General features: G+C 41.5%; 1 protein-coding gene across 2 annotated transcripts in view; it reads right to left on the bottom strand.

The window, feature by feature from the left end:
* The window catches only part of RPS6KC1 (ribosomal protein S6 kinase C1), a 178428-nt gene that overhangs the window by 73443 nt on the left and 90000 nt on the right, over nucleotides 1-14985 (bottom strand). For both annotated transcript variants that reach the window (XM_062210336.1, XM_062210335.1), the window contains exon 7: nucleotides 10097-10212. In XM_062210336.1, coding sequence (XP_062066320.1) covers nucleotides 10097-10212 — 116 coding nt within the window. The remainder of the gene's footprint in view (nucleotides 1-10096; nucleotides 10213-14985) is intronic.

Here is a 14985-nt window from a genome sequence, read left to right as displayed (position 1 = left end):
GAGGAGGAAGAGAGATGGGAAGAGCAGAGGAAGGTTGCCTGGAAAAATCAGATGTCACTTACAACTGGGAAACTACCACCTGTGGAGTTTTCTAAAAGCAGCAGTTCTAATTGGCTTTCAATTTTTTGTGTGCTTGTTTTTAGGTTTAGCACACCAATACTAGTTATAATGTATCTGATTTAGTTATGTTTAAAAAAAGGATGACTTTTTAGTTTTTAAATATACAACTTGAGAAAGCTGATGACAATAATAACCAGATTGGGCAATAATCTTTAAAACTGATTTAATTCATGCCTCTTGGATAGGTTTCATGAATTTCTTATTTCACTTCATGGAGTGCTGAGCTAAATGCCATAAAAAAGTTACATCTCTGTCTCCCTTAGAGCTTAAAATCTAAGGGGAATTTTTAAGGCTATAAGAACATTTGGGAAAGTATGTTAGTGTTACACATGTAAACAGAAATATCACAGAAATAATCTCTTCTATCTATGAATTTATATTGTATTGATCCCTCATCCTCCCTATGTACAGTTCTCACAGGAAATCATTATTAGAATCCCCACTTCACAGATAGATAAAGGATAACTCAGAATGGCAGGAATGTTTATGGGTAGTCAGCAGAACAGTGAAAGATCCTAGAGCTCACCTCCTTACTCTACTGCCTGCCAGCTATTATACAACACTTTCTGATCATCAGCACGTCATCTTCCTCTGCTACATTTTCAAGAACGTGAAAGAACGCTTTGTGATTTTGGCAAAAGGAGTTTCAGGGAAAGGGTACAAGGGAAAAAAAGAATACTTTAAATGATATTCTTATCCATTACTCTTGTCTCTGAAAATACAGCCAAAGATATCCCTACCTTCTGATTCATTGATGCCATTGGAGATTTCCATTTCCAAAGAAAGGAACAGGTTCCCTTTGGCAATTTCAACAGCAAAGAAAGGAAACTATAAAATCTCCACTACATCTTTCAAAAAAAATGACTGTGTACCCACTGTGCGCGTGATAACTAAGAAGGATGTAAAGCTTCAAAAAGGCAAGCACGGTCTCCAACCTCAAGACGTTCATAATCCCTTTGAGGAGATGAGCCAAATACATGAAAAAAATCAAACAATAACAAAACATTCTCTTAAAAATCCCAAATGACAGAAATAGTCATTAATGTATGATAAACTGTTGTCTCAGAAAGAAGTGGGATCAAGGGTGATTTTTAAATGCTATGTGGAAATTAGGTTAGGAGAAAAATATCCTATATAGGATTGAAAGGGTGCAGGTCCAGTGAAGGCATAACATTCAAATTGGAGAACAGAGAGAAAATAAAGCTAAACACACAGAGTTAGTTTTTACAAGGCTCAAACACCAAGAAGAAAGGTCTAGAGTATATTCTCCAGAGGCTAGATGACAAGATTTGCTATGAGAAATAACCCAATGAAAACAGCTATTTAGTTAAGGTTACTCTTGCAAAGACAAGAATGCTGAAATGGTAATGAGGAAAGACCAAAAGCTAAGTGATCAATAAAGTTCTTTTACTACTTTAACCATCCATAAAAGTTTAAGATCAGAGAAATGAACAAAGAAGATCAAGAAATAAATCATCAATAAAAAAAATCTTTATTTCTTACATGTAGCATTTAAATGGGGTAGAATCCTACAGATCTGTTTCTTTCTTCAAATGGCAAAAAGAAACTAATCCACAGAATTCTAAGAACAGAAAGGGATTTTAGAGTCCAGATCCAACAATTTTCTTTTTTTCTTCAGATGAGAAAAATGAGATGCAGCAAAACTAAGCAATCTTAAGATGGCAAAGAGGTAAAAGATAAGAGGGTATTAAATCTTATGAAATAATGCAACACTGTTAGGGAAATTTCTATCGCTTTCAACACAGGGGAGAATAAATTCCTAGACAATATGGCTGACTTTCCCAATGAGAAAGGTTATGATTTTCACTTACATTTATTAGCCACTAAAGCAGAATTTACATAGAGAAGCAAGAAGTAGTGTGTCTATAAGCCAAGGTCAAGAGTGCAAGAATATATGATGGTCCAACAACTTTCAAAGCCAGAAAAGGCAAGGATGAAGGGTCTTCAACAAGTTCACGGATATGCATATGATGTAAAAACTACATATAGATTTCAAAATACAATTTAGCACCAAAATAAAATTATCTTGTATTTGCACTTTTTCATGAACTTTTTGAAATGTAGATGTAGATGTCACTCAACTGGTTAAGTCCACGGCAGGTACCTTTGTTAATCCCGCACACAACTCCCCTGATACAGGCATCTCTTTTTTTCTTAAGATTTATTTATTTATTGAAAGGCAGAGTCAGAGAGAGAGGAAAGGAGAGACCCAGAGAAAAGAGAGAGAGAGAGAGAGAGAGAGAGAGAGAGAGAATCTCCCATCTGCTGGTTCACTCCCCAAATGGCCACAAAAGACAGGGCTGGGCCTGGCCAAAGCCAGGAACCAGGAGCTTCTTCCAGGTCTCCCATCTGGGTGTAGGGGCCCAAGCAGCTGGGTCATCCTCCACTTTTTCCCCAGGTGCATTAGAATGGAGCTGGATAAGAAATGGAGCAGCCAGGACTCAAACTGGCACCCACATGGGATGCCGACACTGCAGGTGATGGCTTAACCCAATGCATTGCAGTGCAGGCCCCAAACACAGGCACTCTTTACAGCCCGTCTGTAGGCTGGAGTCAGCAAACTAGTGAAAACCATTTACTATTCCTGCTCCATACTCTCTTAACAGGGTAAGTGAAGCTTACCTTTGTTTCTATTTTGAAAATTTCCTTTATGGCTGTGGTTTAGGCTGCCCACAATCATTGCCCCTTGGTACGATTGTTGGTTCTCAGTGATCCCTCTCTCTGTTCTTACTAATCTGTTGGTGCAAAACTTCTCAAACTTTAATGCATATGCACATCACTTGAGGACCTCATTAAAATGAAGATTCGGCAGGTTGGGAGTAGGGCCTGAAGCGTCTGCATTTCCAGCAAGCCGCCAGGTGATCCTGATGCAGCTGACTCCCCAACCACATTTGGAGTAAGGTGTCCTACTTCTCACATGACCTGACAGAGGGGTACCTTTTAGGGGAAAAAAATAAGTCACCAAGGGCAAAAGGAAAGCATTACAAAAGACTATCAAGGATGCATGTTCCAAAACTTCCCATCTAACTACACAATTCCTGAGCTTGGAATCATCCACGGATTTCTGTCTTTGTAAAGATTTTTATGGGCAACTTACCAACCCTAATACCCGGTCTCCCAAGCCTCATGTAAACCAGGTTTCTCACCTGACACTTAACTGCAGCCCTATTACTGATTTATAGAGTCCCCCGAGGGTGATACAATCCAAGTTTAACTATTTTTCCTAAAGAAGAATGGAAAAATATCAACTAATAAGACCAGCAAACAAAAGGCACAACAGAAAAATACTTTCAGTATTATTGCCAGCGCCGCGGCTCACTAGGCTAATCCTCCGCCTTGCAGCGCTGGCACACCGGGTTCTAGTCCCGGTCGGGGCACCGGATTCTATCCCGGTTGCCCCTCTTCCAGGCCAGCTCTCTGCTGTGGCCAGGGAGTGCAGTGGAGGATGGCCCAAGTGCTTGGGCCCTGCACCCCATGGAGACCAGGAGAAGCACCTGGCTCCTGCCATCGGATCAACGCGGTGCGCCGGCTGCAGCGCGCCTACTGCGGCGGCCATTGGAGGGTAAACCAACAGCAAAAGGAAGACCTTTCTCTCTGTCTCTCTCTCACTGTCCACTCTGCCTGTCAAAAAAAAAAAAAAAGAAAGAAAAATACTTTCAGTATTATCAAAATCTACAAACTATTCATAGAGGTCGACATTCCACATGCTGGTTTTCGTTCACACCTTGTAATTGCATGATAAAGACACAGGCACACGTTGGGAACTGCACAATCTCTTCTGCCAAAATTTAGATCATTTGCTCTTTTTCTAAATTTAACTGATTTGGAATTTAAAATTCCTATAGCTAAAAATAGTGAAAATGTGATTATAACTCGTTTCTAAGGAAATCCCCTTTCAATATTAATTCTTAAACCATTCAGTTATCTATGATTTAAGAAAAAAGAATAGAAACCTGTCTCCTTCACTTAAGAGTTCACCATTCCATAAAACAAAGCTTATTTCTATCTAAAATCTGCTCCTTAAGTTTTCTTGGAGCCTTTTGGTAATAAAATAATGGAGGAAAAGGGGTAGAGAGCATTTTCTTTTTTGAAGAGGATATTAACATGAATAACTGGGAGAATTAGAACTTTCATATTTACCACTTAAACAATCAAAAAAGCAAAAATTTAAACCATCATAGAAAACTTGAATGGAGGATGTCATGACTTAGACTGTACCCAAAGGAAAACAGTAATCAACAATTTTTAAAGCCAAAAAAATTTCTTTTATTTTCTTAATCAGCCAGGCTAGAAAGAAATGTTTGGGGGCCGGCCCTGTAGTACTGTGGGTTAAAGCCCTGGCTGAAGCACCAGCATCCCATATGGGCACCGGTTCTAGTCCCGGCTGCTCCTCTTCTGATCCAGCTCTCTGCTATGACCTGGGAAAGCAGTAGAAGATGGCCCAAGTCCTTGGGCCCCTGCACCCACGTGGAAGACCCAGAAGAAGCTCCTGGCTCCTGGCTTCGGATCAGCGCAGTTCCAGCCGTTGCAACCATCTGGGGAGTGAACCAGCAGACGGAAGACCTCTCTGTCTCTGTCTCTACCTCTCTCTGTAACTCTTTCAAATAAATAAAATAAGTCTTAAAAAAAAAAGTTTGCACACTTATTCAAGAGACATATTATCTGCTTAACACAGAATTTGAGCAGAGTACGCCTCAGAAAGCATTCATGCCAGTCCCCTCATTGCACTGGTTGAAAAATCAGGCCCAGAGCCATCGCTGTGGCTCACTTGGTTAATCCTCCGCCTGCGGTGCTGTCATTCCATATGGGCGCCAGGTTCTAGTCCCGGCTACCCCTCTTCCAGTCCAGCTCTCTGCTGTGGCCCAGGAGGGCAGTGGAGGATGGCCCAAGTGCTTGGGCCCTGCACCCGCATGGGAGACCAGGAAGAAGCACCTGGCTCCTGGCTTTGGATCGGTGCAGCACACTGGCCACAGCAGCCATTTGGAGAGTGAACCAACGGAAGGAAGACCCTTCTCTCAGTGTCTTTCTCTGTCTCTGTGTCTATAACTCTACCTGTCGGGAGGAAGGGAGGGAGGGAGGGAGGGAGGGTGGGAGGGAGGAATTCAGGCCCAAAGATAATAAAAGAAGAGAAATCAGGAGGAAGGGAAGAAGGGAGGAAGGGAGGGAGGGAGGGAGGAAGGAAGGAAGGAATTCAGGCCCAAAGATAATAAAAGAAGAGAAATAGGAGCCAGCGCTGTGGCGTAGTGTGTAAACCCACTGCCTGCAGTGCCAGCATCCCATATGGGTGCCAGTTTGGGTCCTAGTTGCTCCACTTCCAATCCAGCTTCCTGCTAATGCGCCTGGGAAAACAGCAGCAGATGGTCCAAGTTCCTGGGCCCCTGAACCTACATGGGAGATCTGGAGGAAACTCCTGGCTTCATATAGGCCTAATTCTGGCCACTTGCAGCTATTTGGGAGTGAACCAGCGGATGGAAGATCTCTCTCTCTCTGCCTCTGCCTCTGCCTCTCTGTAACTATGCCTTTCAAATAAATAAACTAACTAATATTTAAAAAAAAGGAGAAGCAGAAGTAGAGGAAGAGGAAGAGGAGGAGAAATAATAAATTCACCAAACTAGCCACAAACCTCTGGAAGATATTTAACTTAATCAAGCGTGCTTATGACCAATGAGGGCCTGGCTTAAAAAGAGTAACATACATACAAGAAAATTTTAAAAATGCTTGCCATAAAAGAAAAGCATCCATCTACCCTTCTCTAGCTTCCCTAAGAACTGAAAAGAATCCTACAGATCAACCTGGATTTAGCAGGTACCCTTTCTATCCTTTCTGATATAATTTCCCATTATTCAACACAGTCCTCACTAGTCTCACTAACTTGTTTCATCAACTGTGTACATATTGGTATTTAATTAAGCTATAGGGTTTGTAAGCACAGAGACTGTGTCATTTGTTTGGCTCCAAAGTATATCTAGTTTGACGCTAGATATAAAGTCTTAACAGATGCCTAATGAATTAACATACAACCTAATATAATCAGCTTTCCTATATTAGATCTCTTTAATCTTATTTTCATTAGAAGTGATGCTCAAAGGGAAACTCGAACTGCTATACTTTATGGTTCTGTTCTCCAAATCAAAAACTACACCGGAGGCTTTATATTATTTATTTGACTAAGAAATGACTGCTCCACAGACATGTCTGTGGGACACTATAACACAGATGCAAAAGTAATAAAAATAGGTAGAACATTCAAAATTAACATTAACGGAATGAGTAGAATACCGGTTATTTTGAAACACTAAAACTTTGAGTATTTATGAACAAGAAGCATTCAGTACATTACATAAGTTCACAGGATTGCATACAGAGGTTTGCCAACCCCATGGAAAATGGGAATTGATTTCAAACTAATGTTTAGGTAATCATTCCTTTTTTTCAACTCTTTTAATCTATATAAGGTAAACAAATCTCATGTATGTCATATATACAGATTTAGGAGCATAGTGATACACTCCCTGCTCCTTCCTTTATTATTCTTTGTTTTGTTTTGTTTTTTGACAGGCAGAGTTAGACAGAGAGAGAGAGAGAGAAAGGTCCTCCTTTCCGTTGGTTCACCCTGCTAATGGCCGCTATGGCCAGTGCGCTGCGCCGATCCGAAGCCAGGAGCCAGGTGCTTCCTCCTGGACTCCCATGCGGGTGCAGGGCCCAAACACTTGGGCCATCTTCCACTGCACTCTCAGACCACAGCAGAGAGCTGGACAGGAAGAGGAGCAACCGGGACAGAATCCAGCGCCCCAACCGGAACTAGAAACCGGGGTGCCAGCGCATAGGCGGAGGATTAGCCAAGAGAGCCATGGCAGCGGCCTATTATTCTTTCTTCTAATTTTTAAAAGAGAATACTCTCAGTTGATTTTATAATGCTAAGCTTAACCCTCCAGTAAGTAAAGAATTCAAGCAATACTAAGAAGAAAAAATATTGTTCCTCACAGTAGAGACAAAGGCTGTAAACAATAATTAGATCTCAAAGGGTCAATTTCGCTCTTATACATTACATTTTTTGTACTCTATTAGTTATCACAAATCAGGGAAATCATATGATATTTGTCTTTTTTGGGACTGGCTTATTTCACCAAGTATAATAGTCTCTAGTTGTATCCATTTTGTTTTGAAAGACAGGATTTCATTCTTTTTTACAGCTGAGTAATATTCCATAGCGTATATACACCACATTTTCTTTATCCAATATTCCATTTTAAATTATAAAATTCAATAGTGGGAGCTGGAGTTGTTATATACTGGGTTAAGCAGCCCCCTGCAATGCCAGTGTTCCATGTGAGTATCTGTTTGAGTCCCATCTGCTCCACTACCAATCCAGCTCCCTGCTAATGTGCCTGGGAAAGCAGCCGAAGATGAAAACCCCGCACTCATGTGGGAGACCTAGGTAGAGTTCCAGGCTCCTGACTTCAGCCTGGCCCAGCACTGGCCATTGCAGCCATTTGGGAAGTGAAACAACGGATGGAGAACTCACTCTCTCTCTCTCTCTCTCTCTCTCTCTCTCAACCTCTCCCTCTCCCTCTCTCTCTGTAATTCTGCCTTACAAATAAATAAATAAATCTTAAAAAAAGTGAAACAGTGAAGTTAAGGGAAATAAATCTATTAATATAATTAAAACAACAATGACATACTAGGAAAAGATTAGCAAATAAGATACAGAATAGAAGGATGTCAGTAATTCAAACTCTGAAAAGGAATCAGCAGAATGTTATTTAAAATACAATCGCAGGGCCGGTGCTGTGGCCTAGCAGGTAAAGCTGCCGCCTGTAGTGCCAGCATCCCATATGGGCGCCAGTTCAAGTGCCGGCTGCTCCACTTCCAATCCACCTCTCTGCCATGGTCTGGGAAAGCAGTGGAAGATGGCCCACGTCCTTGGGCCCCTGTGCCTGCATGGGAAACCCAGAAGCTCTGGGTTCCTAGCTTCGAACTGGCCCAGCTTCAGCTGCTGCAGCTTTTTGGGAAATGAACTGGTAGATGGAAGATCTCTCGCTCGCTCGCTCGCTCTCTCTATCCCTCTGCCTCTCTGTAACTCTGCCTTTCAAATAAAATAAATGAATAAAAATTTTTTAAATGAAAAATAAAATACCACTCTTTTAGGCTAAGTAACATCAGTATATTACTTCCAGGTTAGAATATAAGCTTTTTGTTTTATAATGAATGGTCAAACACTTAACACCAAAAAAAATCTGAGAGGCAGGGTTTTGGCCTAACAGTTAAGACACTCATGCCCCATGTCAGTTTCTGGGTTCAACTCCCAGCTCTGGCTCCTGATTCCAGCTTCCTGCCAACGACAGACCCTAAGAGGCAATGGGTGATGCTTCAAGTAGTTGGGTCCATGCCACCCATGTGGGAGACCCAAATTGAGTTGCCAGCTCCCTAGCTTCGACCCAGACCTGTCTGACACATTGAAGGGAATTTAGGAGTGAAACCAGTGGATGGAAGCTCTCTCTGTCTCTTCACCTCTCAAATAAATAAATAAATAAATTCTCAGAATATAATATCTTATACTAGTAAGTATAATTTTGATAACTATATTTTCTATGTATTTTCATTTTATATGGAAGGCAGAGACAGAGAAATGGAGATCTACCATCCAATGGTTCAATCTCCAAATGCTCACAACAACCAAAACCCGGCCAGGTCAAAGTCAGGAGCCCGGAACTCAATTTGGGTCTCCTACATGGGTGGCAGGGACCCAACTACTTGAGTAATCACTTGGTGCCTCCAGAGTGCACAGTAGTAGGAAACTGATTTGGAAGCAGAAGAACCAGGATTTGAACCAAATATCCTGATATGGGGTGTAGGCATCCCAAGTAACAACTTAACTACTGCACCAAACACTAACCCATGTAACTGCATTTAAAAAATATACACAAAAATTGAAAATGTCTCAGAGAAGTAACAAAAAGTTACAGTGGTCCAACGAAACAAGATTAAATATTGGACTTTTTCAAACTAAAAGCCTGAGACATAATTTTCAAAAAGCACATATACATAAAAATATATAGGAAAAAGTTATGAAAGGAGATGAAGAATGGGGCTAAAGCTCATTAAATCAGTCTTTGCTTAGGGTCTGGTGTTTTTGCTAAGCAGACTCTTGGTGTATGTGTTTTCCCCCCCACAGCTTGGGTGATTTTTTTCCCAGCTTCATTTAATAATAAATAACCAGTCAGCCAGGAATTACCCTCAGCATTCAGATATAGAGATGGAAGCTAAGAAGTACAGGTAAGTATCTCACTGGATCTTCCCTGGCTTCTAGTTGGCAGAGCTGGATATGAACAAGCCAGTAAGAAAAGAGACTCTTAAATTAGGAATATAAACTAAATACTTTTTTCCCATCTCAAGAAGATACAATTTTTAAACTACATCCTAAAACCTAAGTTAAAAATAAAACACAAAGGTTTCTTCTAGAAATTAGCCAAATTTAGACAGCTACTGCATTAGAACAATAATAACCATGATGTTTCTAATGCTCTAAGCATTCGTCTGCCTTTTAGCTGAGTCTAGGGGTGGTTCCAAAGAGCTTAAATGGTCTTGCTAGAATTATGCCTTTATAATTCCAGCTGACCTATAGCAGACCTTTTACAGGACTTACACTTCAAATGAGTAATTTTAGCATGAACCGATAAAAGAGTATGTTAAAATACAGTCAGGTATCATAAGAACATACAGGTGGGGAGATTAAGGGCACAGTAAGAAGCGAACAAACAGCCAAGAAAAGGAGAAAGCAAATCTCATTTTAACTCACTTTCAGTGATTTCCTATAATGCTTTTCTTTGTAACAACAATATTTAAGAAAATTGTTGATAAAATTCCAAAGGCCTAAATTCTCATGAGCAACAGAACTAAGAGACAAGACAGCAAAAAATGGCTTTAAAAGGAGAAAACAAAACATGATCCACACCTGAGACAGATCATCAAGCTGAGGCTTCCTATGAAGACTGGAGATACTTTCGGCCCGCATGAGATACTCTGCTGTTCTCCTCTTCACAGCTTCTCGGCGCGTAGGGCTTGACTCTCCTACAAGGAGAAAACCAAAGAACTGGAGTGATGGAAAAAAAAATAACCTTTCATCAAACCTGATGATTAAATCCTTTCATGCAATTCACTGCTTGTTTATATTTCTAACTGAAAAAGAGGAGATATTCAAAAGTGTAAAAGACAAGAAAGCTATTAAGATCAATGAGTTCCAAATATTACTCCATGAATTGTACTTACCCAAATTCTGCCGCTCTCCTATTTAAATATATTGAGAATTTGACTTATTTTAGGAGGAGTCAAATACATAAGAAACATAGTGCAAAAAACTCTGAGGACAAATGACTAGCCCTAATCCAGATAGTACCCAGCTGTCCAACTCATCTTAATGATGTTCATAAGAGCTCTGACATGGAACTGATATGACATCAACTATGTAAAACTACCACCAAAGTGAAGAATGCAAGGTAACTCTGAATTCACTCTCATTGTTGTTTTATTTTATATTCTTCATGGTTTTTTATTAGCAACAAATTATGAGCCATATTAAAACTGAAAACAAAAATGCAACTGAAACCACGTAAAATAAAATTCTATGATAGGGAACAAGCTGTTTTCCCTGTAAGAATCTGTTTCCCTAGACAAAGCATACTAGAGTAGCCTCTAAAGACTCTGCAGACTTTACAGGGAGTATTGGGCTCTCTTTTCTCCAGAATGGGATCATTTTATTCCTTGTATAAACTTGATGAAGATATAGCTGTTCATCTCAAGAAAAGATTCCAGGGCTGAGAGTCAAAAAAGTTTGAAAACCAGTGTTCCATATGATCACTAAGATTTCATTTTTCTATACTATTCTCATATGCCAATCCATTAATAATTCATCTTTATTAAAGCACTATACCATGCTATTTTTATAACTGAGTCTGTGCATTCTTTGAATGAAGGTAACAAAAAGCGAGTATGTAGTGGAAAACACCCTGGGTTACATTCCAGAAACCGTGGCTAGTTATGTCAATTCCAGCTCTGCTTTCTCACTAGTCCTGTGAACTACGATAGCTCACGCCAACTCTCTCTGTACCTCCTTCTGATTCCATAAAACAGAAACAAATACCTCTAAAGATTACCGCAATTAAAGGAGACAACATATAAAAAAGTAAAAAAAAAAAATCATAAAGGAAGCACTAAACTGCATGATTTTTAAACCTTGTTTTTTCCTCTCAAAACCAAATCCTACAAAGTAATGTTTCCTGGTTTATTAAAATGAAGGGAACTGAATTATAGCAAAGAAGATATTTTCCTCAAAAGACTACTCAGAAAAATCTCTTCCTTCTCACTCCTCTGCTTGGAACAGCTTGTTCTCCGTTTCTTCTGGGAAAGGCCCCTTTCTCCTCCCCTTCTGGAACTTCCTCCCAAGCGAACCATGCAGTCTGCATAAAAGCTGCTCTCTGTTTCAGATCTCAGTCCCCGTCGCTGCCAAGGTGTAGTTAGCAAAGGCTGAGCCTCCCTCTCAGGACCTGAGCCAATCACAGAATCCTACCATCCTGGCCACAGCTGGAGAAAGGAAGAGACAGCACAGCACAGACTGGACCTTCCCTGTGACGTAAGAGGAGGGGGAATTGGTAGCAGCCATAGGTTGGGCCAATGCCAACACATACGCACACACACACACACACAGCCCTAGAGTTACAGGGGTCCCTGATTTCAAGTAAAACTCCAATTCTATTCCTCTCTGCCTAAGGTGATTAAATGTGCACTTGGTACCCTCCCCCAGCTTTCAGGCCACTTCCCTCCCTGGTGCTTCACCTGCAGTCACAGTTTGTCTTGGTAGGGGAGAGAAATCGCTCTTGCCTTTTCATACTAAGACAAGCAACACTCATTTACTCTCCAGCTCCTCAAACCTCAAGTAAAACGTCAGCAGTTTTTAAAGCTCACTTACTCTCTACATCCAAGTTTTTAGAAGGTTTTCCTAATCAGCTGGGAAACAGGTATAATCTATCTGTGAAAATCCCCTAAATGACTAGCACAGGCTTAGATGATACAATGTATCACATAAACAAGAGCTAGTCACTGCTTTTGCACTGCTAGGCCTTGGTTTAGGGCTTCCTGTTTTCAGATTCTGCTATTGCCATTATCGCTAGCTCTTCTCATTTCAGGCTGTGCCTTTCAAACCCTAATTTAAACCTCCCTTATTTACAATTTTCTTCAACCCTAACTAGGAACTATGGCACTTGTTTTTTTTTTTTAATTCAGCATTTAACCTTTAACAAAGCTTCAAAGTTTGCTTTGTTCAAAAATATTCAATCTGCCTCACAAAACAATATGAAATTCAAAAATGCCAAGATTTTGGAAGACTTCATTACAGCAAGACTAGTAACCAATCCTTGTCATCAAATCAACTGTTTTTTAAACTTCTGGGTTTTTTTCCCTCCTGCTTTCTAGACAGTCTCCATAGTAACAAGAGAAACAAGAATCAGAAGCCAGCAGTTGACACGGACTCCTGCTGCTGATGGTGGTCCCGCTTCCATGGAAACTACAACCAAGTGATGGAAAGACTGGAAGCTTTTTTAAAAATGCAACCCTATATACAGGTACTGTGATTCCGCCCTCATCCACACATTATAAAGGAGGCACAACAAGTGCTGATGACCAGCAGGATGAAAACCACCTCTTGGCAGACTCTGCTGTTGGATGTGTACTTAAATTCGTGAGTACCAGAAATAAAAGTGGAGTCTACTGATTTCCAGAACAATTCTAACTCATCAAACAATTGATAACTGTGACTTTAAATAGACTTCAATTGGTTTTTAAATGGTCCATTGATTCTAACCTCTTTCCTTTCTTACTGCTTGTTCCTCATTTTTTTTTTAAAGATTTATTTATTTATTGAAAGACAGAGTTACAGAGAGGTGGGGAGAGAGAGAGAGAGAGGGAGGGAGGGGGAGGGAGAGGGGAAGGAAGAGAGAGAGAGAGAGAGAGAGAGAGAGAGAGGTATTCCATCCACTAATTCACTCCCCAAATGGCCACAATGGCCAGAGCTGGGCTGATCCAAAGCCAGGAGCCAGGACCTTTTTCCAGGTCTCCCATGGGGGGTATAGGGGGTACAGGGGCCCAAGGACTTGGGCCATCTTCTATTGATTTCCCAGACCATAGCAGAGAGCTGGATCGGAAGTCGAGCAGCTGGGACTCAAAACAGCACCCATATGGGATGCCGGTACTGCAGGCAGCGGCTTTACCAGCTATGCCACAGTGCCGGCATTGTTATTCATTTTAAAACACACACACACACACACACACACGGTGGGGGAGGAAGAGAGGAGACACTCTATAATGTCTATCATTCAAAGGAAGCTAGGTATCTAGAATTCACCTTCAATTCCCACTTTAGGTCAAGTGGCTATTATTTATCTAGGAACATGGCCAACCACTTAGCATCTTCTTCAAAGTGGATACAGAGGTTTATATTCTACCTAAAGATAAAATAATAACTTCACTAAGGTTCTCTACATTTCTGTTAATCATTCAGACACAACAAGAATTTCCACCGGACCCAGCATTTAAAAAGGAAATCTGCTCCCCTTATTAAATATTTTTATATCAAAAAGTTCTAGGGTATCATAAAAGATGTCTTATGTGGGTAGTGACAACATGCATTTCTTTACTTCTTAATTTCTTTTTTTTTTTAATTTTTGACAGGCAGAGTGGACAGTGAGAGAGAAACAGAAAGAAAGGTCTTCCTTTTTCCATTGGTTTACCCCCCAGTGGCCAAGCGGCCAGCGCGCTGATCTGAAGCCAGAAGCCAGGTGCTTCTCCTGGTCTCCCATGTGGGTGCACGGCCCAAGGACCTGGGCCATCCTCCACTGCACTCCCGGGCCACAGCAGAGAGCTGGACTGGAAGAGGAGCAACCGGGACAGAATCCAGTGCCCTCACCGGGACTAGAACCCGGTGTGCCGGCGCTGCAGGTGGAGGATTAGCCTATTGAGCCACGGCACCGGCCACTTCTTAATTTCTAATCAGGAGGGAGAATGGCTACAGGATGACTAAAGAGTGTGAGCCATGCAACAGCAGGGGGTAGCTGAGAAGATTAGGATAAATTCCAAAATCACTGCTGGAAACAGACACTGGACTACTGACCTTGCATGTCTCAGAGTACCAACTCTGACTCCTGTCACTAAGACAAGCTTTACAGAAGGCATGGTCTGCAGATAACAGAATCTGGAAAACCTAACCTACCCAAGAAGCCATCACCACTTGGCATCATATGTTACTTACAAAAGATATACTTCCCTCTTTTAAATTTTCAGTTCTGTATTAAAAAAAAGGGGGAGAGACAGAGACACCTTTCATTGACTGATTCAATCGCCCAAATGCCTGCAATAGCCAGCGGTGGGCTAGGCTGAAGCGACGAGCTGAGAACTCGACCTTGGTCTTCCACATGGATGCCAGGGACTCAACCACCTGAGCCACCTGCTGCCTCCCAGGGTGTGCACTATAATTAGAGGCAGAGCCGGGGCCGGCGCTGTGGCTCACTTGGTTAATCCTCCGCCTGCGGAGCCAGCATCCCATATGGGTGCTGGGTTCTAGTCCCGGTTGCTCCTCTTCCACTCCGGCTCTCTGCTGTGGCCCAGGAAGGCAGTGGATGGCCCAAATGCTTGGGCCCCTGCACCTGCATGGGAGACCAGGAGGAAACACCTGGCTTCTGGCTTCAGATTGGCGTAGTTCTAGCCATAGCGGCCATTTGGGGGGATGAACCAATGGAAGGAAGACCTTTATCTCTGTCTCTCTCTCACTAACTCTGTCAAATAAATTTAAAAAAA

This window comes from Lepus europaeus, chromosome 14, assembly GCF_033115175.1.
Source record: "Lepus europaeus isolate LE1 chromosome 14, mLepTim1.pri, whole genome shotgun sequence".
Classification (NCBI taxonomy): Eukaryota; Metazoa; Chordata; class Mammalia; order Lagomorpha; family Leporidae; genus Lepus; species Lepus europaeus.
Note: the sequence above shows the minus strand (reverse complement) of the source record. Positions and strands in the feature narration are given on the sequence as shown.